Here is a 22,110-nt window from a genome sequence, read left to right as displayed (position 1 = left end):
TAGTGAAAAATCCAAGTGCAACTAGTTTTATTACCCGCGCTAGATTAGATTGACGCGCTAATCTTGTACCTCGGCAGAGGGGAAATAGTGCGAATGCCGCCTCCCTTCCGTGTTGCTCGAAGCTGACGACCGTGCAAAATCCCCTTTAACACAACGTAGCCCTCATTTTCCTCTCTGGATATTGACAACTCTAGTTACGAGGACTACCCCACGTTTGTATGTAGAAGCGATCGTCGATCGTCCCCTTTTCTCTGAATTGTATGGATATATGATCACGTGATTTTCGTGGAACTTACAGCCCGATACACTTTAAATTTTTTGGCATTTTTTGATAACCGATTGTCATCTTGGCGTCTGACCTACATGGCGTATGGATTAAATTCTTCCTCGCGGCGTTTTGCCACGGCTCATACAAGCCTGGGGTTCGCTTGACAACTAATCCCAAGAATTGACGTAGGCACTAGTTTTTACGATACGACTCCCATCTGACCTGGAAGCAGAGGGGAAACTAGGCCTTATTGGGATTAGTCCGGTTTCCTCACGATGTTTTCCTTCACCGAAAAGCGACTGGTAAATATCAAATGATATTCGTACATAAGTTCTGAAAAATCATTGGTACGAGCCGGGATTTGAACCCGCGACTTCCGGATTGAAAGTCGGACGTCATATCCACTCGGCTACCACCGCTTAAAAAGAAGATATTACACTGAGAGAAAAATACTGTTGATCTAACAATAAAACTTTAACGCCACACAACCCACATTGTTACATTGCTATTGAGTTAACGTTTTTATTGTCACCAGTTTATTGTTGATATAACAACGTTCTGCAACAACTTTTACAATTGTCCAGAACACAATGTCTATTAACAATGTATACAACGTTGTCATAAAGTCAAAACAAATTTTGTGATTAATTGTTGTCACTCTGACAACAAAAAACTTTGTTAATTTGACAGTAGAACTGTGTCACTGTAGCAATGTGTACAACGTTGTCATATAATCAAAACAAGTTTTGTGACATATTGTTGTCAGTGTGACAACAAAGATGTTGTCGATTTGGCTGCAAAACTGTGTCACTATAGCAATATTTTGTGTGATAAGCATATATTGTTGTCAGTATGACAACATAAATATTGTCGATTTGGCTGCAAAACTGTGTCACTATAGCAATATTTTGTGTGATACGCATATATTGTTGTCAGACTGACAACATAAATGTTGTCGATTTGGCTATACAACTGTGTCACTATAGCAATATGTTGCGTGATACGCATATATTGTTGTCAGTCTGACAACATAAATGTTGTCGATTTGGCTGCAAAACTGTGTCACAATAGCAATATTTCGTGTGATACACATATATTGTTGTCAGACTGACAACATAAATGTTGTCGATTTGGCTACATAACTGTGTCACTATAGCAATATGTTGTGTAACACGCATATATTGTTGTCAGTCTGACAAAATAAATGTTGTCGATTTGGATATATAACTGTGTCACTATAGCAATATGTTGTGTGGCACGCATATATTGTTGTCAGTCTGGCAACATAAATGTTGTCGATATGGCTACATAACTGTGTCACTATAGCAATATGTTGTGTGGCACGCAAATATTGTTGTCAGACTTACAACATAAATGTTGTCGATTTGGCTACATAACTGTGTCACTATAGCAATATGTTGTGTGACACGCATATATTGTTGTCAGTCTGACAACAAAAATGTTGTCGATTTGGCTGCAAAACTGTGCCACTATAGCAATATGTTATGTGACACGCATATATTGTTGTCATTCTGACAACATAAATGTTGTCTATTTGGCAACGGACGGTGTTACTGTAGCGATACATTGTGAGACACACTAAATATATTGAATATATTAATATAAATATATTAATATATTCAATATATCGTCAGGTGACAAGCAAAAGTCACTAAAAAAACAATTACTAAAAAAATAAATAAACAAAAATCGACCTTCTTTTAGTACTAATATGGTTCACTATGGCTATGAACTTGTGGTGGTAATTAGTGAGTTTTGCTTGTCACCTGGCGATATTATGTGTGTCGCACAATGTATCGTTACAGTGACACAGCTCCGCTGCCAAATAGACAAGATTTATGTTGTCAGAGTGACAACAATATATGCGTGTCACACAACATATTGTTATAGTGATACAGTTATGTAGCCATATCGACAACATTTATGTTGTCAGAGTGACAACAATATATGCGTGTCACACAACATATTGCTATAGTGATACAGTTTTGCAGTCACAGATCTGCTGTAAAATTGACAACATTTTTGTTTTCAGAGTGCCTCTTAACACAGGTATTTGTTATTTAAAAAGAGGCGGCAACACACAATTGTATAAGTAATTCTAAAACCGAATAAACATTTTTTCATTTTCATTTTTAATTTTCAGTGACAACAATATTATATTATGTGTGTCTCACAATGTATTGCTACAGTGACACAATATACCTATATTATGTGAGAGCAAGCTACTTTTTAATATGCCAGCAACTGTAATTAATACCAATAACATGTTGCTAAGCTGTCCACACTGATCTGTAAACACAGCATTTAGTTAGCTATTCCAACAAATCTGTTGGTGCTACCCTATCAATAGTCACTCACTCTTCAGACTGTCATCATAGCGATGAGAAAAAGGCAGCTTAAATTATAAAATGTATGAAAAAGTATTCTTCTAAAATCATGCAAGTTGTTTAGTTTTGTGTTATGCCTTAGATATGAACAATACTTAATACATTTTTTTTTAATATACCGGGTGTGGCCTGTAACATGAGCAAATAATTAAAACATAGATTATACTCCTCAAACGGTGACACATTTGTTCAACAACTTTTAAATATTATGAAGTATTTAGACTCGCTATTTTTCATACAAAATAAATATTATCTTCAATGGACGCCATCGCCACGCCATATCATTGTGATTGACGTTGCTTGTCAAGCCTTAAATAAAACAAAATTCGCAATACATTGCGTCTTGGAATAAACTTTAAAGTGTATTAAAAATCAAAAGACAAGCTATTTTTAAAAGTCGCTGAACAAATGTTGGTCAGTACGAGGAGTACAGCCTACAGTTAAATTTTTTGCTCATATTACAGGCCACACCCGGTATACTTTCGAAAATAGCATTATTCATTAAGGTACCTAATAAACTTTTTAAATCTGACAGATAAATAACAAACACTAAATAGCCTTTAATCCTGAATGAGAGCCTGAATCTACATTATCAGACAGTGAAATAAACAAAATATATATCTTGCAATATTTTAAAGGATTATTCATAATTTTAGCTGCCATTTTTTTATTGCTATAGCTATAACAGCGCTTTCTGTTCATGGATACAACTACTAGCGCAGACAAGCGGAAGTCTCTTTCTAGCAGAAGAAGATAGAAAGAGACTTCCGCTTGTAAATTGTAACTTACAGTATATTAACCTTATAATATCGGCCCCTGAAGACGTTTGGTAAGGTAGGCACAACTGGTTAGTTGCAATAGATAGCTAAAATACTATGTTTACAGAGTTGACAGCTTAAAACAACGCGACGTTATGTAATGACTAAAACAATTACTTACATTACTAGAAACTATTTAAATAAAACAATTAATTGGCGGTGATTAAAAAGAAATTTGCCCTCGATGTTTATGATAGGAGGGAAATGCAAAAATAGTGAATAAAACATTAACTTGTACATTCATGTGTATTTATTTCAAAGATACTTTTACTAATCACTAAGTAATTAAGTAACAGCAGTTGAGGCTCCAGGCCTCTAGAAAATAACATAACATGGTCCTTTGTTACATGTACCTACCTACAATATTACCGACCTCAAATAACAGCACATTCAAAAATAAAAAAAGCGTTTTTTGGACCACTCTAAAGTCCACATAGATAATAATAATTATTTTCTTTATTAAGGCTCCGGCACACTAAAAAGCAAGGCAGAAACAGCGCGGGGCGGCGCAGTTTGAGAGCTGAGCTGAGTTGAGCGACTTGCGACGGCGGCAGCGACAACCATAGGTGGGAACGAAAGGTCCGATCGCTGTTTCGCTCCAACCTATGGTTATCGCTGCCGCCGTCGCAAAGCACTGAATGTCGTGGCCGAGCCAAAAGGGTTGTTGCTAATTGAAAAACAACGGAAACGTATGAGCTGAGTGTCAGCTTTAGTTTATTTAGAACATACATTTGCGTTATTTTCCGGATTGGGTTGAAGTTATACAATGACGTCAATGACCCTGTGGGGCCGCGCAAACTGTCATAATGGCTGTAGTAAAGCGGGTCAAACGCGGTTGCGGACAGTTGCGCTTTTAAGGGTTGATTTCCTGCTAACGCTGGTATCGGTCAAGCGTACCAATAAACAATGTTGTAGGTATGGGACACCGCACAGCGATACTCATGTCTGCGCGGCAGATCTATCAGCGTCGCTTTGCGGCGTCTCATAGAGCATTGTGTTTATTCCTGCATGTGACCGACGCGTCAGAGACCAACATCAGCGTGTATAGGAGGAATGTTTTATTAGTACAGCGGTGAAACTGCTTTCAATATGCCGGAACCTTTAATCGGAACAGTAACAGTAGTAATGAGTACACTTAATTACATTACAATGGCTTACGCAAAAAACATATTTCATAGTCAGCCCACCATGCCTCATATTGATGAGATTGCAAGGAAAATGATAATGCATAGTGTCATAATCAAGATATATGGGCTCATCTTCGGAAGGAGCTTCTTGATCACGGTATGCAAAGTAATGATCATCAAAGTTGTAACTTATTTATGATAAAAAGCCATGTGCTTCCTCAACCGAATAAAACTGCCAAAGGAAGTGTTGCATACCGCACAAGTAGTCATTTTCCTTTTTTCTACAATATTCGTGCAAAGAAGTGTAGCTGCTTTATCCCCTTGGACTTCAAGAACGCCGTGTTAATGTCAACGCAACTGTATCAAGCTAGGTATTATCAAATATGGTTTATTAGTAAATTAGTTTAATGGCGCGAGACACTTATCAAAAGGCGTTCAAAAGTTTAATCAAGCGAATTTAATAGCGAAAGTAGTTCTCTTAATAGAACTCCTTCAGAGTCAAACTTAAATTTCATCTTAAATATGGCCCGTTGGATAAACATCCAACAAGGTGCAGCTACCTTAGGGTACGCTAAGTCCAATGCCCAGTATAAATTATACGTCACCTTTATAGTCTCACAAATGGTGGATACTTGATATCTTAGCCCTCCAGCAGTGGTAACAATTTCATACCTGTGTATATTAGCCCATGAAGGTCCGACCGCAAGTATGTATGGTTGATTCTATGCCTTTTGAGAGGTTGAATGCCTCTTGTTGAGGGCAATATGTGGCAATCTCTGACGCTGCTGCAACGCGCGCCAGGAAACCAGTGCTTGCCTCGTGCCTTGACAGCCTCCACACTTTTTTTTTCGGTACTGCGATAGTGTGCATTTGCCGGAGCAAAGCAACAATTCCCAGCAACGCGGTTGAATTTGCTTGTTCCTCACCAACTGCAAAACAATCAAATGCAACCATTTATAATACATTACTTATACATATATTATGACCAATAGCTTAACTTTCATGCTGGGCTGGGAGACAAACATAAACATAGAATGTTCCAGCTGCTTTTTTTCCCGGGCATACCTACTGTAAAAATCAGTAAAGGGACATGGATTGGACCGTGGGCGATAGACTGATAACCTGTCACCGCGTGCCGATTTTGATGATATCATAAGCCTCAAAACTTTGTCAAAAGTGGCATGATGTGACCTCTAACGCTCTGTCTACCACTCTACCTCATCCGGGAATATAGGCGTGATTATGTGTGTGTGTGTGTATGAGCATTCAATATGGAAAATTTAGTTTATATTTATAGTTCACAATCCTATTGTGAAAATTAAAAATTCCATAATCACAAAAATTACCAAAATATCGCTTAGGGGACACTTGGACTCGGACTTAGCTGGCAACGTTGCGTTTTTGGTGATTTCAAGACTGAAAAGTGTTTTAATAAAAATAAAAGGCAGATTTTCTATTTTAACGCGGAATATCCTCTTAAGACTAATGAAAACAGTTTTTACCTTTGGTTTGAAGTATCCTTCCCTATTATAATCTTGCAACGCCTGTGGAGGCTGTGGAGGCTGCACAGGTGTGGCCGGTATCGTAGGTGGTAGCACAGGTGTGATCTGTTGTATAGTGGGCTGTACACTTGGTCTGATCTCTAATGGAGTACCCTGAAAAAAAAATTGTTAGGTAGGTACAGTCACCGGCAGAAATATCTGCCAAGCTGTTCAAATGATTTAAAATCTTTACCCACCTAATTTCCGTTACCCACCCAGAATTCTTTTTTTAAGGATTAAGATTCAAAATACATACCTCAAGAGTTCCATTTGGTCCTAGAATTAATATACTTCGCCTTTCAGGCAAAGCTACTGGCACTGGGCTGCTGCATGCGCTGGACCTTGGAGAGAACAGTACGGGGTCATTCATAAAAGGGGCGTTCTGAAAAAAGAAACAATTTTAAGAATTCTGTATTATGCTTCCCTCCTCCTCCTCGCGTCGGTTTCCTCAATGCTGAGGGTCGTGACCATCTCGTCGAAATAGTTTTGTGTGGACCACTCGGCGCCACACACTTCTATCTGCTGCCTCGTGAAGAGCGTCGTGTATTATGCTTAAAGAACTTTATTTTCTCAAAAGAAATTGTACATTTCACTTCATGAGAATATATACTTACTACATATACGTACTACTACAGACTAACAAATGATCTACAAAACTATAGCTGCTACGGAAAAGCTTCAATAATAATACTACTATTTCAGTGAACGGTTTAATAGCGAAGAGCCTCGACCAACATCTTGAGAGACTCTCGCTAGGTGGTTGGATCAAGGGACAGATGCAGAAGGCGGTGATCTTGGACACGGCGCGGATAGTCCGCCGGTTCCTCTCTCTGCGGCCCTGACCACCGGTAGCTTGGGCCTTGCCCCGCTGCTGGCGGCACCCTAGGTTAAGTTTTTTATAATGTGTATATGTATTTTTTATTGTTTTGTAAGTGTTTGTATATTTTACTTTTATATTCATATTATAAAAACCTAGCCTAAGACGAATGATGAATAAAGAGATAATACTACTATTTAACTACTAAAAAAAATTACCAACTTTTTGTCTAATTTTCTCTAATGAAGATCTCAGTCTTATTTTGTCTGCAACTTTTGTTGTCAGTTCAGACAACTCTTCATCATTTGCTTGCAGCAAAAAATCAAGTGTCACTCCCTCCTCTGAAAGCAACATAAAGTTCAGTTAAATCGCTACAGAAACAACATTAACTAGTTAATAGTTACCTTTGTCGATATAAATAAATAAATATTAGGGGACTTCTTACACAGATCAACCTAGCCCCAAAGCAAAGCTTGTACTATTATGGGTGCTAGGTGACGATATAATTATGTACATAATTATATAGATAAATACATACTTATATACATAGAAAACATCCATGACTCGGGAACAAATATCTGTGTTCATCACACAAATAAATGCCCTTACCGGGATTCGAACCCAGGACCATAGGCTTCACAGGCAGTGTCACTACCCATTAGTCCAGACCGGTCGTCATCGTCACCGAAACGACAATACAATATGTTATACATTGCTACAGAAACAAGGTTTAGTTAGTAAATATGTACCTTTGCCGATATGACAATAGTTTTGTTGGATCGACAAATTATGGTCAAAAGTGCGACGCAATGTGTTTGAAAACTTTAGAACCCATCACCTTGGAGTCTTGGTATATTATACTCCAAGTTCAGATCCACATCTTTGTACAAAACAATAGCACGGTGGTCCTGCTCATAGAGGTAGCCAAAATAATGTGCTCTGGACTGACGGCCGTCATATTTACACACGGCTACACATCAAGTTTAATTTTAACACGCCTCGTGTTTTCACACTTTGTGTCGCACCTCTGCTGGTTATATTTTGATTTGTGGCCATGTATACAGACATGAGTACACAAAATAACACTCCATCACCCCAAAGACCCGATCCGACCCGATCGAACGCAGTATGTTTTAGCAGAAAAACGAGAATGGTCTTGATGATCCGTTGAAAAGTTAATGCGTGAATAAAAGAGTAACAAATAAACTTAAAAACTCACTTTCATATTTATAACATTCATAAGAATAAATAAACACTTACCCACCATACGCTGCGACAAATGTGTCAGCCCGGCACTGTCAAGAAAACTAGTTATGTCCATTTTGCACTTTTCATAATAAAATCACTTTACTTGGTGATCGAATCGTAGCACTAAGTAATATAGGCGCGCGTCCATTCTCTACCGTTGACATTCGTATTTGAAGACAAAAAAACTAAACGAAACGACAACATACATACCCCTTACCCCGTACCCCGCCCGTGCCCGCGAGTTGCCATTTTCACAAAGTTAGTTTCGGTAGGTTGTCGAATTGACAAATTAAATTTGTGACGAATTAAATCTTGTACACTCGCGTAAAATTATCGCAAATGCATTAAAAAAATCAATTTTTCCAATGTGCTCAGAAATGTTCTCCGTATTTTAGCAAAAATAGTACGGGAAATTCTTCTTTATTGTAAAACTCAAATAAAAAAAAAACTATTACTGTCCTGTTTTAGCGGACGGGAAATAAAAAACAATACAGTAATATTAACTTAATAACAACTTATCTCATCCGTGTTCATACAGCTTATATTGCACAATTATTATTTTTTATTGCATAATTAAGTATAGTTGGTCAAACCAAATTGTCAGTAAATAAGAACAAAAAAAACTATACTCATCCTTTTCTTTTGGGTGCTAATACAAGACAAAGGTAGTATGAATCTCTCTGTCTATCTTTGAAATGCGGCAGTCCTTTGACAAACTAAAGCTGGTCAAGCAAATCTTGTCAGTAAAAAAAGGCACGAAATTCAAAGTTTCTATGGGACGATATCCCTTCGCGCCTACATTTTTCAAATTTGCCGCCTTTTTCTACTGACAAGATCTGCTTGACCAAGTATATTATATATTAAATGGTACTGAATTGAATGGCAGAATAAGTTTGTGCCTTTAACGTTTAAAAAATAATTAAAGAGGGAAATTGTTTTTGACATTTTTGATGTAAAGGTTCGATTTGAGTGATGCTCGATTGAGTAATCGACTTCACTCATGATTAAGAAATGCAATAACCGGCCAGACTTCAGAGCCCATCAACGTGCATACTAGCACCACTGCTAAATAATCGTGATTATTTAAATTTAACGAAAGATCTGTTGCTGGATTCGTCAATCTATGCGTCCAAAGTTAAAACGGCCGTTTTTGTTTTGAGTTCCTAGATCGACGAATCCAGCAACATAAAACCTAGTCTGATGTATTCAAAAGATATTTAAATACAAAATACAGTACGTAGCGGCCCCCTTTTTTTAAATATCTTTCGTTAAATTTAAATAATCACCATTATTTAGCAGTGGCGCTAGTGTGCACGTTGATGGGCTCTTCATAACCGGTTTCAGTTACGGTTATGCCCGAAAAATAATCGTTTATAATCGGTTACGGTTATTCTCGAATCACGACAAAAAATGATAAACTTTATTACAATAATATAATTACAAAATTACGACAATAAATGTACAGTATTAAGGAATGTGAGTGTAAGTCTTCGTTTTTAGGGTTCTGTACCCAAAGGGTAAAAACGGGACCCTATTACTAAGACTCCGCAGTCCGTCTGTCTGTCCGTCGGTCTGTCTGTCCCCAGGCTGTAACTCATAAACCGTGATAGCTAGACAGTTGAAGTAGGGTATACAACAAACTTGATTTATTTGCCGTTTTCTGCCTAATGGTACGGAACCCTTCGTGCGCGAGTCTGACTCGCACTCGGCCGGTTGTAATTATTTCATAACGCACACAAAATACAGTAAAAGTTAAAATATGACCTTGGACGTGATACAATATTCAATCAAAATATGTATTTCATAAATAGGGAAGTAAATTTGGTACATTTTCGTTAAGTACACGAATGACAAAAATTATAGTCACAGGTGTCACAGCCAAAAAAGAAGATAAATTCATAGAATTTATAACCGAAAATAACCGTAACAACCGGTTATTCGAGTTTCGTGCTTAAATTGGTCGTAAACTTATATGTTGTTAAAATCTTGTTAAAGTCTTGATTTGAAGTCGAGTGTACCTACCTTAGTAACGTTCGCAGCAACAAAGTCTAACTTCAATAAAATACACTGCTTTGTTATAAAAACTAAGTCATATTTGAATATAATAACAATGGCACTTTGTTAGTGCAATAAAAGAAAATCACCTAGTTTCAGCAACAAGGTTGGGCTATGATTAAATTACAGAGTGATATTGTAACTGGAACAAACAAAAACATTTTGTGGAAGCAACAAATCGTTTTATTTTAAAAATGAGCAAAGTGATGTTGTAAGAACAACAAAAGATAACTGATTTGTTGTAAAAGCTAAATCTAACTTTAATAAGTTAGCAAGGCACGTTGTACATGCAACAAAGGATAAAATATTTGCTCCAGCAACAAGGTAAAGCTTTGATATCATTGCAAAGTGATATTGTAACTGGAACAAAAAAAAACATTTTGTGGCAGCGACAAATCATTTTAGTTTAAAAATGAGCAAAGTGATGTTGTTAGAACAACAAAAAATAACTGCTTTGTTATATAAGCTAAATCTAACTTTGATAAGTTAGCAAGGCACGTTGTACCTGCAACAAAGGATAAAATCTTTGCTCCAGCAACAAGGTAAAACTTTGTTAACACTGCAAAGTGATATTGTAACTGGAACAAAAAAAAACATTTTGTGGCAGCAACAAATCGTTTTAGTTTTAAAATGAGCAAAGTGAAGTTGTTAGAACAACAAAATATAACTGCTTTGTTATATAAGCAAAATCTAACTTTAATAAATTAGCAAGGTACGTTTGTACCTGCAACAAAGGATAAAATCTTTGCTCCAGCAACAAGGTAAAACTTTGATAACATTGCAAAGTGACATTGTCACTGGAACAAACAGAAACGCTTTGTTGCAGTAACAAGCCACGTGATTTGATAAAACAGCAAAGTAGTTTGGTCGCTACGACAAAATATAGATGCTTTGTTGTAGAAGCTAAGTCTAACCTTGATAAATTAGCAATATTATATGAAGGCCATGACAAAGGAAACATAGGTTGTTCCGGTAGCAATGTAAATATTGTTACCGATACAATAAACTGTTGATTTACGGTTAGCAATAAAAAAGTTGTCGGTGGCAATAAGCTCGTTTTGTTTTCGCCACAAAGCTTATTGCTCTTACAACAACAAAAAAAATGACAAAGCATTTATTGTGCTTTGTCAGCCGATTTTTCTCTCAGTGTAGTGAAAATAAAGTGTGACGAAATACGTATTGAATTGACATAGTAATGAATAATATAGCTAGTAGGTAATAAACAATAATGTTGCTTTATATTATGATCGTAGGGTTGAATAGTTTTTTTTTTATATGTATTTTGTACCTTAGACATTTTTTTTTTGTTTAATCTTAAGGTTATTTGAATTGTACTATGTATATGTATTTTAGGAATAAGGACATTGTATACCGTAAACCGGTTGATTGTGACACTCTCTAATCAAATAATATTGTAACATCTGTATACTGACATTGCATAATCTGACAATAAATGATTACTTACTTACTTACTATGTTGCTGGCGACTTCCAGCGCTAATCTTTCGATGAGACCATCATTGCCATCTTGGTGCCTGAGTCGGGGTGACCTACAGAGCGTAAGGGTAGGACCCGCCATAGAATTTTTCCAATTTTTTTATTGAACCTTGTTCTATAAGTAAATTGGAACGAATCTCGTTTGTTTTAAAACACAATGAAACAAAAGAAATACTACTTTATTTGTTTCACGAGGAGTTAAAATTAGTATGCATTTAATATGTACATTTTAATGTATATTTAGACCCACGAGGTAATTATGTTTGATTTTTTTCAGCGTTCCTGCATCATGTTTCTGCTTGGCGTCGCTCTAAACACAATCGCAGGGAACAACACTTTAAGCCAGATACGCGTGTTTGGCGTCCTCCAGCGGCTCGCCGTGGCGTATCTCGTGGCGGCTGGCTTCTACGCGCTCACGGCGCCCAAGTACTTCACGCCACCCAGGGTACATGAGGTTTGATTCTCTGTCTCTCAGTTTCCTGCACCTACAGGGTTTGGGAGCACTTTAATTTCTATAAAACACAATCTTACTTGAACATTTCAATCCTTTTTCTTTTAAAAATGGCTTCGATCAAATGTACCTATTATGATTTTGATAATTTATTTGTTCGGTAGTTGCTTTTAGTGACAGATCGACTTTACAACTAGCGACGATATAGGTAGTTTGCGGGTGTTCAAAACTAAATTCTACATTTTCCCAATAATTGAGGTGTAAATTTTATCTCAATGTGTGCTGTCATGCTGTAGTGCCGTGTGGGGTGAGTGTGCATATGCACACTATATGGATAATATTATCCCAATAGTTTTTAGTTGCGACAAGGACCGGACAATATTATTTTATATTATTTTCCTGCTCATCTTTTGCATTTAAAGACCCTGATACCTAGAGATATATTATACTAATGACTAGAGGGACTGGATGATATTTCCCTGTTCATATGTTTTTAAAGACTATTGAGATATATATATTCTATTAATGAGTAAAGATTACTTACTATGAGATTGTTTCTTTCAGGGGGCTTGCGGACAGGCTTTAAAGGACGTCCTTTCGTGTGTGTGGTGCTGGGCTTTAGCTGGAGCCCTTGTAGCAGTTCACACTGTGATCACCTTCGTAGTTCACGAGCCTGGCTGTCCAGCGTAAGTACATCATCATCAGCAGGTGAAAGACGTCCTGTCTTGCGTGTGGTGTTGGTCGCTAACTGGTGCCCTATTAGCATGTGACACTGCGATCACCTTCGTAGTTCACGACCCCGACTGTCCAGCGTAAGTTCATCATCATCAGCAGGTGAAAGACGTCCTCTCCTGCGTGTGGTATTGGACGCTAGCTGGTGCCCTTGTAGCAGTTCACACTGTTATCACCTCGTAGTTCACAACCCTGGCTGTCCAGCGTATTGTACATCATCATTCATTACACAACCACTACACTTCTTGTCACATCTTATCGCTGGTGCGCTCTCAAGTGACTCGTGTACACAAAATTTGTAGAAAATTTATCTACATTTATCTTTTTAATGTTGTTCACAACGTGATCACCACCGTGGTTTAGCATCATCATTCCTTCAGCCAGAGCAATGTGAAATCTTCTAAAATCAAGTCTTTGGCCACAGCTACTTTCTATAGCTAAGAGCCCGCTCTTAGGTGGATGATGGAACAAATTTTGTCTACGAGACTAAAATATTTGAAGTGTTTATACTAAACAAGGCCAATGTCAGTTGCAGGCGGCCATAGGCTACGGAGACTGCTTACCATCAGGCGGGGAGTATGCCCCCAATATACTTAGTTATAAAAAACCAATATTGTACTTCCAGAGGCTACCTCGGCCCCGGCGGCAAGCACGACGACTGGGCAGCCCCGGAGTGTAGCGGCGGCGCGGCGGGCTACATCGACCGTCTGATCCTTGGCTCCTCACACCTGTTCCAGTGGACTGACCGTCGCCAGGTCTACGGAGGACCACATACTGACCCTGAGGGTTTACTTGGTAAGCTACTCTTCTTCAGTTGCCTCCATAAGAACTCCATTCTTCTCGATCTCGTCTATCCTTATCCATTTATTCACCAAAGAGTCCAAAGACTAACTGAAGGTTACTTAGCTAGGTTAGCTACTAGCTAAGACTGTCACACATTTAGACTATAGATTCATCACATTTGGACGGTGGAGTGTCGTAACCTCTACGGAAGACCACAGACTGACCCTAAAGGTTATTAATTAAGCGTTTTATAAGTAGGTAAGAGTTACTGGCTATAATCACCATGTGATGCTGGGTTCGTCATGTCTGTACCAACGAATCTCCAGAGACCACCGACTGACCCTATCCAATTGTTCGGAGAGTCTCCGAGTAAAGCTCAAGCCTAGCCCTTTTGAGTGAATATCTGAATCCATTATTATTTAATTTAAAGGTTGCCTAACATCAGCTGTACAAGCGCTACTAGGTGTGCAAGCAGGAGCGACAGTATTGCTGCAGCGCTCACACAAAGCACGCGTGTCTCGCTGGCTTGCGTGGGGACTAGTTTTCGCTCTAGCCGGTGCCTTGCTGACTGGCTTCAGCAGGGAGCATGGAGTGGTGCCAATCAATAAGAACCTGTGGTGAGTGTTTTTGAGGTGTTTGTTCGATAGCAGCAAGAAGCTTATAAAAACAATGGAAGCTGAACGTTAAACAAATATTAAGAGACAACTTTGAATGAAATGTAGGCTACATCACGTTATTGCGACACCTACTTTTTCGATTAATTTATCGGTTTCCGCTTGCCGCGAAACTTTATAAATAACTCCATTTTCCAGGTCCATCTCCTTCGTCCTGGTGACGACCTCGTTCTGCCTCGTCCTGCTAGTCCTCTGCTACCTGTTCACGGACGCCTGGCGCCTCTGGGGCGGCGGGCCGTTCCGAGCGCCCGGCCTCAACGCCATAGCCCTATATGTAGGGCATATGGTGTGTTATAACATGTTTCCATTCCATTGGAAGGTGTCCAATATGGAGACGCATACGATAAACTTGTTGGAGGCTGTTTGGGGGACCGCGCTTTGGGTTGTCATAGCGCATGTTATGGCGAAGAAGAAGGTTTTTATATCGCTTTGAATTGCTTGTGGAAAGTAGAATCGAGCTTGTAAGAGAACAGTATAACACTGTATTTAATATTTTTCTTATTCATTTGGACGTTAAGATCCGTTCGATAACTATGCGCATTGGAGAAAAACTATCTATTACTCATTATAAGAGTGAATAAAACATTAAAATTATTGAAAACCATTTTGAGTTGTGTCCATAGCGCCAAGAACGCTTATAAGTGATAGCGCTACCAATGTATCCTGTCCTGTCAAAGCAGAATTTAATGATTTCTAAGGTTTATACTGTGTTATGTTTTATTTGCTTTATTTTATACCAATCCTGTTGGATGCGTCAACCTTTTTGTATATGACAAATTGTTCAAAACGTACTCACAATCAGTACCGGTTTGATTGTACTTTACATTAGATTTATAAGTATGAAACCGACTTAATAATTCCATTTGAGTCTTGTCAGATGGCGACCAATCTCTCACTTTGCTCCAATGGTGCTCTGTGATGAGGTTGGTCAGATTTCCTATGCGGTGTAACTTGGCCAAGTATGTAATTAAGTTTTTGTAATGAGCCGTTATAGAGAAGTCGCTTTAATTTGCCAAGTTAGCTTAACGTAGTTTTAAAGACTGATTATTAGATTTAACTGAACTTGTATCTTAGCTGTAGTAGAAATAAAAACATTTAACAATCGTTGTATGCTTATTTAAATCCTTAGAACCTTATGGCTCCTCTACACGATGGGCCAACGCCGGCCAATCCAAGGGACGCATTTATGCGTTAGAGGGAGCAAGTGATATTGCTATCTCATTCTACCGCATGGCTGCGTCCCTTGGAGTGGCCGGCGTTGGCCCATCATGTAGAGGAGCCATTACATTAACTGGACGATAGACGAATGGCCTAAATAATACAACGCCCAGTTTTAATGTAATTGTTTAGATTCACTTCCTTTCTTTAATTTGACGTAACGTGTCTAGTCTTAATATTAAATACAATTGAAAAGTTCAGTAGAATTATTTTTTTACTAATATGGGGTCATCCATTAATTACGTCACACGTTTAGGGGGAGGGAGGGGGGTCAAGAAAATGTGACATATTGTGACATGGGGGAGGGGGAGACACAAATTTTGTGACGTCACTTTAACTTCATCAGTAACCGAAAATTTATTTAAATTATTTTATTCGCTATAAATTTAAAGAACAAGTTTTTAAAACGATAATCGTTTTTATTCGTTTAATTTTCTTTCCTAAGCAGTTTTGGGTTATAAAATTACTAATATTTATATCGTCAAAAATATTTTGATAAAATTTTAATAATACTTAGGTACTTACTTAATTCGATTTGGCGATTTCGTAGAAAAAATGTGACGTCACACTAGGGGGGAGGGGTTTGCCAAATGTGACCAAGTGTGACAAGGAGGGGGGGAGGGGTCAAAAAACCTAGAAATTCGTGTGTCGTAATTAATGGATGACCCCTATAGTTACTTAGTAATTATTTCCGAATAAACTTTGAAGGAATATTATCGTGTTTGAAAATAACTGTCTATAGTGAGCCCATCTCGAATCTATCATTGCATAATAAATGTGACCCACCCAGCAAAAATGTAATACTCCGCTTAGGAGTCACATTAGACAACAGGCTAGAATATGACCTTTAACCTTTTAACGCCAAACGCCGCATCCATTTGCCGCGCCCCTGACGCCACGGGGGTAAAATTTAGTTTTGTGAATAACTAATGCCAACCTAAAAGTGGCGTGTTTTTCAGTAGATTTTCATCAAAAAACGATCGACGTCAAATGCCGCCTTTGGCGTCGTTGTCACGATTTTGCGTTGACTTCAATTGCCGTCTGTGGCGTTCAAAAGTTTAAAATTGAAAATGTATGAAATTCTGGTCTAAAAAATTGTCCCAAGCGGCAGCATCGATAGTTTCAGGAATAAAAACACCGGTAGGTATACAATATTTTGACGCTTTATTTATTTCAAAGGTGACAGTAAAATCCGTAATGTCATTGAAAATAATAATAAAACAAACGATTCAACAAATGATGACTCAAGGTAACAGCGAGTAGTTTTAACAAATAAAACTATTAATAAAAATTACACTGAACAACAATTGGCATGGCCGCTTCATCAAACCGGTTTTAGGCCGTTATTGCACAATATCTTATGAAAATATGTTTTCTGAGTTTAGCACACACAAAAATACAACGCGTGAGAGTTTTAGGCTTTCGAGGAATATCTTAGGACACTAACTTTGTAAAAGACAGACTTTTATTTGTAAGACACTCTAGGGCGTCCACAATTATGTGGCGCGCTGTACGTCATACCAGCAATTTTGCCTAATCATTGTACATATTATATGTGTTTTAAGAAAGATACAGATATATACTTAGATACATACTTTTCATATTTAATAGGGCTTTGAGAGCGACTACTATGTAGGTATCTCAAGTTGTTCTTATAAAAGTCAACATATATCTCTTAATTCCCTGAGTGAGTGTAGGTCTCTATTAAGGCTAACCTTAGATCTCGTAAACCTCTGAGATTGAAAGGGTCCTTTTAAGATGACCCGTAAATTATAAATTGAGCTTTAAGAATAGAGACTGAAAGTGTAATATCCTCTAGCCACCGATAAATCAATAATCTACGACAAACGCAATTCTGCTTTGTCAGAAATAGGATTCAAAAAGTGAAACGGGGTCCTTTTATTAGGCCTCTAGGCGGCTAGAGGTAAAAGTATGTAGAAATACGAAACTCTAATTGCCCATTAAACTCGCACGGATCGATATTAATTAATTAATCATTTTATCTGCTCGGTTGACGAATTGATCATACTAAATTGTCACTCAGAAGTGTTGTACTTGTACAACAGCTATGTACAAGTTTGGCATTCAGTTAACATGCATTAAATTATTAATCCATAACTTAACTACATTAGTTAATTCATATAAGTCGTTTTCAATTACATCACTCCTTTGTAGACGGTAAATGCCATATTAGGAATTATATATTTTACAAGTTAAAATACTTTATTTTTATATAAATATCGTATTTTCTCTAAGGATCATCGCCTGCCATTCGCTATTGCCTCTGAGGGCGTCCGCTAGGTGGCGCGAATGCGTGCCACGGATTTTACCCTACAATGGCACCCGCATCATCTAGCGGACGCACTGACACTTAAATTCATATTGGTAAAACCGTTGCTGATAGGCACATTTGCAGTTCCTTATCCTGCGAACATCCCTGCTGTCTCATTGCGAAACATTCGGACCGTCATTGCTTCGAACCCTTTGAACGCGCTATCGTAAGCTTTATTGGAACGCATGAAGGTCTATATTGCAATGTAACCGTTCGCGTCTATAGATATCTTTGGCGGTCTAAGAGTAAAATGTAAGTTTCGAGCATGGAAACAAAACGTCGGTCGGAATAGTTATGCAATTCGACTGCGGAAGGCGAGGATAACCCGATGCCATTCAACCAATAGCTACGCTAATCTAGAGATCTCGACGAGAGACAAGTAAAACTGTATAACGTATATATTTCTAAAAATTCATTAGAAAAAATCTCTTAAAATATATCTTCATTTTCAATAACACGCCCCCTGATGAGTTGGGGGCGATATAAGTTGATATATTAATTTAGCACGATATAAATATAACATTTTCTTAAAACTCTACATAGGAAGAACTTCATACATGTACAACAGAACGTAATTGCACACAGTAACATTAAACGTCCCATGACAACCAAAAATTTATTTATAAAAGCTCGTATCTAAGTCTCCGTTCGGTAATGAGATACGAGGTTTTTAAGAGTAGCGACATCTTTTTTTTTGGTTATCAAGGAACGTGATATAAAATGACGCGTCTCAGGACGGCAGATAGAATTATACTAGTCAAGCGGAGAAATAGACATATGTATACATAATTAACAGTTTCAGGTAAAAATTTGTACAGCAAGTTGACTACATCCCGAAGATTCTATTATTAATAAGTACGAAGCTCACTTTAAGTCACTTACATCGAGAAAATGGAATGTATATTAGTTCACGAGAATGTTAGACGATCCTACAGTACCAAGATTCGTGGTACGTCATAGGTCGTTTCACAAGAGCTGGCACGAATGAAATGAATGGGTGAATGAAAATGTCTGTGTGTATCACATTGACCAATAAAATGGCAGCTCTGCTCTGACTCTATGTCTACCGATACAGGACTACAGGTGTCACATACAATGAAAGTTTCGTTCATTCTATTCGTGCCAGCTTTCGTGAATCAACCTGTACATCAAAATACTGTTCGTATATGAAGGCTCGTTACAATGAAATATTGTATAAGTACTAAGGAAAATTTGCCATTAAACGTAAGTGACAGGCCAAACGGTGAGTTATTAGAAATAAAAATTACTAGTTTTTGGAATCCTCATTTGCGAGACTCTACACAGTTGATTTAGAATTAATCCTTTAATTATAAAAAAAAATTAAACGTTGTTTTCATATACAATTCAATATTAATTCAAAACAATCTATAGCAATGACTTTTTTAACTTTTATTTATTTAGAACTTTCAACATTGAAGACTGAATCTTTATTTATTATAATGTTTTTGAGTCACTCTTCATAAAAACTCAACTCAATACTTATACTCAAATTCTTACCAACGTTACTTAACGTTCATTGTAAACTTTCCTCAGTATGTATCAATTTTAACTTTTTCACCGCCACGCCAATGATGTAATAAATTGTCAGCAACGCCAAGCCACAAATTGCACGTAAACAACACGTATAACATATCTAGTCATGGCGTGTGGCGCAAGAAAAGTACTGACTTTATATCAAGTCAATGGCGTGTGGGGCACGAAATGTACTTGGCTTTATACCAAGTCCTGGCGTGTGGGACATGAAATGTACCGACTTTATATCAAGTAAATGGCGGCGAAAAGGTTAAAACAATGTTATACACCGTTGAGAAGGCTCGCTGTCCGTTTGTACTTGTCCACAGAGCGCCATTCCTGATTGACAGCTATTTTATGGTGTATTCCCATTTGTCCCCGCCCCAAAACCACCGAGGGGACAAATAGGAATGATTTATATGCAGCGCCTATTCCCATCTGTGCCCGGCGGGGTCCAAATGGAATACATCTATTCTATGGGCCGTGAACCCAACTGATTCTACAAAAGACTAGACATTACCGAATACAATCACACAGTCGGCTCAATAGGTCCTTTAGTAGATACACAAATATCTATCTTAAAGATAAAATCTCTAGATACATTTCTCTTTATAAATGCAAATTCATGGAATTCAATTTATGCTGTAAGACTATGTATATGTCTTACATATTATGCTACCGAGAATCCTGAAGCGAATCCCAGGGATATTCTAAAAGGCCCCTGTACATAATGGGCCAGCGTAAGCCAGTCTGGGCGACGCATTTATGCGTTAGACCGCAAGTGATATTGCCATCTCATTCTACAGCATGGCTGCGTCCCTTGGACGGGCCGGCGCTGGCCCATTATGTACAGGGGCCTAAAGATCGCCACGACGGCCACATACAAGTAAAACGTATGCTTTGGGTAACAATAAAATTTCTTAACCTAATTTCACATAATAATAAACACACACAAATTAAGACTTAACCTATTTAATGCTCTTGCAGCATTATTATAATATATTACGAGATTTCTAACGACACGCCTATATAATTATCGACACTCGAATGCATTTTACACTACACAACATCACACAAAACCATTTATAAAAAAACGAAAAGTAGTTTAAGTAGGATGGTCTTATATGATATGAATATTGTCAGGCGTGGCTCACTTCGCAATTTCGTCGCGTCGCTACAAGTACATGCGGCCCACACCAATTTTGGTGTCTAGCAGTAGTGGTTGCCGCGCACCGCTACGGAATGGACGCCTGCTCGCGGTTGCGCTTCTATCTCTCGTAAGAGACGCGTTTTGTTATAGAGTGAACCTTCTGTAGGTACCTAGTACCATTATTTATTCTGTGATATTGTGTAGTATAAAAGGCACTTTATAGACCCAATTATATTTCCCTGTTATCAAGTCTTCGACGAAAACAGTGCAGTTGCAAAAATAAATATCTAGTGTGGCACTTTGCAGTAAAAACAGCAGGAATAAAGTTCCAGCACCACAAAAACCTATTACTAAAAATATAGTGAGCAACCATATTGAAACGCTAACACAACCCTAGCGTAAATTTCATTCGATAGATTGACGCGTGTTCGCGTTTGCGTTATGCTTATATTTGTATGGGATTTTCAACAGCGCGCCAAGCGGGGCGTCAAAATCCCATACAAAATGATACTTAACGTAAACGCGTACGTCACGTTACGCTATCGAATGCAATTCACACTAGGGGACAGTTCCCTTTAGTCTCCTAGTATATGTAAATACTTCCAAATATACATACATTGTCAAAAATTAGCTTGCCGGTTGAATATTAGAATGAAATTCTCCTAAATTTTTAAATAAATTATGACATGTTATGGTTTACTAGTTTACAAGACAAGACATCAAAATTCGATATATTTTTGAACTTTGAGTACACATAGATTATGACTGATATTACGACTCGGCGTAGCCAAATAATTTATCTACAACTTCGAGAAATGACAAGTGTCTTTTGATTGATTTGAAGTAAAATAAAAGAAATTTGTTTATAAAATAACTTGGATAGATTAGTTAATATACAGAAAAATAAGACAGAAATTACTAGTAAGTAGCGCCTTATAAAAGCGGAATTAATTTAACGGCCAATTCCCTATTAAAAGAAACGTATTTTTAAACCAGACTTGGACAATATGAATTTGTAAGAACGCCGTTTGGACTTACAATAGTATCATCAAAAGACATTCGTCACCTCTCATAATCTATGACCAATACCATAACAGTATAAATTCAGACTATAGCAGGCCTTAGGGAAAGCGTAGCGTGAAGAGTGACGTCACACTCTTCACAGTGACGTCACCCTCTTCACAGTGACGTCACACTCTTCACAGCGACGTCACACTCTTCACAATGACGTCACTTGCGCGCGTTCCGCGTCACGAGCGCCTGCAAAGCGGCCAATTGGCTTTGGAGACTCGCGTTCTTCTGTTCCAGGGTCTCTACCCTTTTTCTGTAGTCGGAGTTCTCCGATACAAGTATTTCGACCTTCCTCTCTAGTTGGTCCATGTATTCCTTCTTTTTGCGCCTGCTTTCTTGTGCTGATATCTGAAAAACAGAGGAGCGGCTTTACTACGTGCTTAAACCT

The 22,110-nt window shown here is 37.9% G+C and overlaps 2 protein-coding genes across 2 annotated transcripts in view; one reads left to right on the top strand and one right to left on the bottom strand.

The window, feature by feature from the left end:
• Nucleotides 1–15,521, top strand: part of LOC134666757 (heparan-alpha-glucosaminide N-acetyltransferase) — a 57,458-nt gene extending 41,937 nt beyond the window's left edge. Inside the window, exons 6-10 of the mRNA XM_063524031.1 lie at nucleotides 12,056–12,232; nucleotides 12,794–12,915; nucleotides 13,587–13,756; nucleotides 14,175–14,361; nucleotides 14,557–15,521. Coding sequence (XP_063380101.1) covers nucleotides 12,056–12,232; nucleotides 12,794–12,915; nucleotides 13,587–13,756; nucleotides 14,175–14,361; nucleotides 14,557–14,851 — 951 coding nt within the window. The 3' untranslated portion in view covers nucleotides 14,852–15,521. The remainder of the gene's footprint in view (nucleotides 1–12,055; nucleotides 12,233–12,793; nucleotides 12,916–13,586; nucleotides 13,757–14,174; nucleotides 14,362–14,556) is intronic.
• A 1,262-nt stretch (nucleotides 15,522–16,783) lies between these two features.
• Nucleotides 16,784–22,110, bottom strand: part of LOC134666853 (cyclic AMP response element-binding protein A) — a 198,341-nt gene continuing 193,014 nt past the window's right edge. Inside the window, exon 7 of the mRNA XM_063524169.1 lies at nucleotides 16,784–22,070. Within this exon, the coding sequence (XP_063380239.1) occupies nucleotides 21,882–22,070 (189 nt within the window). The 3' untranslated portion in view covers nucleotides 16,784–21,881. The remainder of the gene's footprint in view (nucleotides 22,071–22,110) is intronic.

Source organism: Cydia fagiglandana, chromosome 8 (assembly GCF_963556715.1).
Source record: "Cydia fagiglandana chromosome 8, ilCydFagi1.1, whole genome shotgun sequence".
NCBI classification, from domain to species: Eukaryota; Metazoa; Arthropoda; class Insecta; order Lepidoptera; family Tortricidae; genus Cydia; species Cydia fagiglandana.
This window is presented reverse-complemented; position numbering and strand designations above follow the sequence as displayed.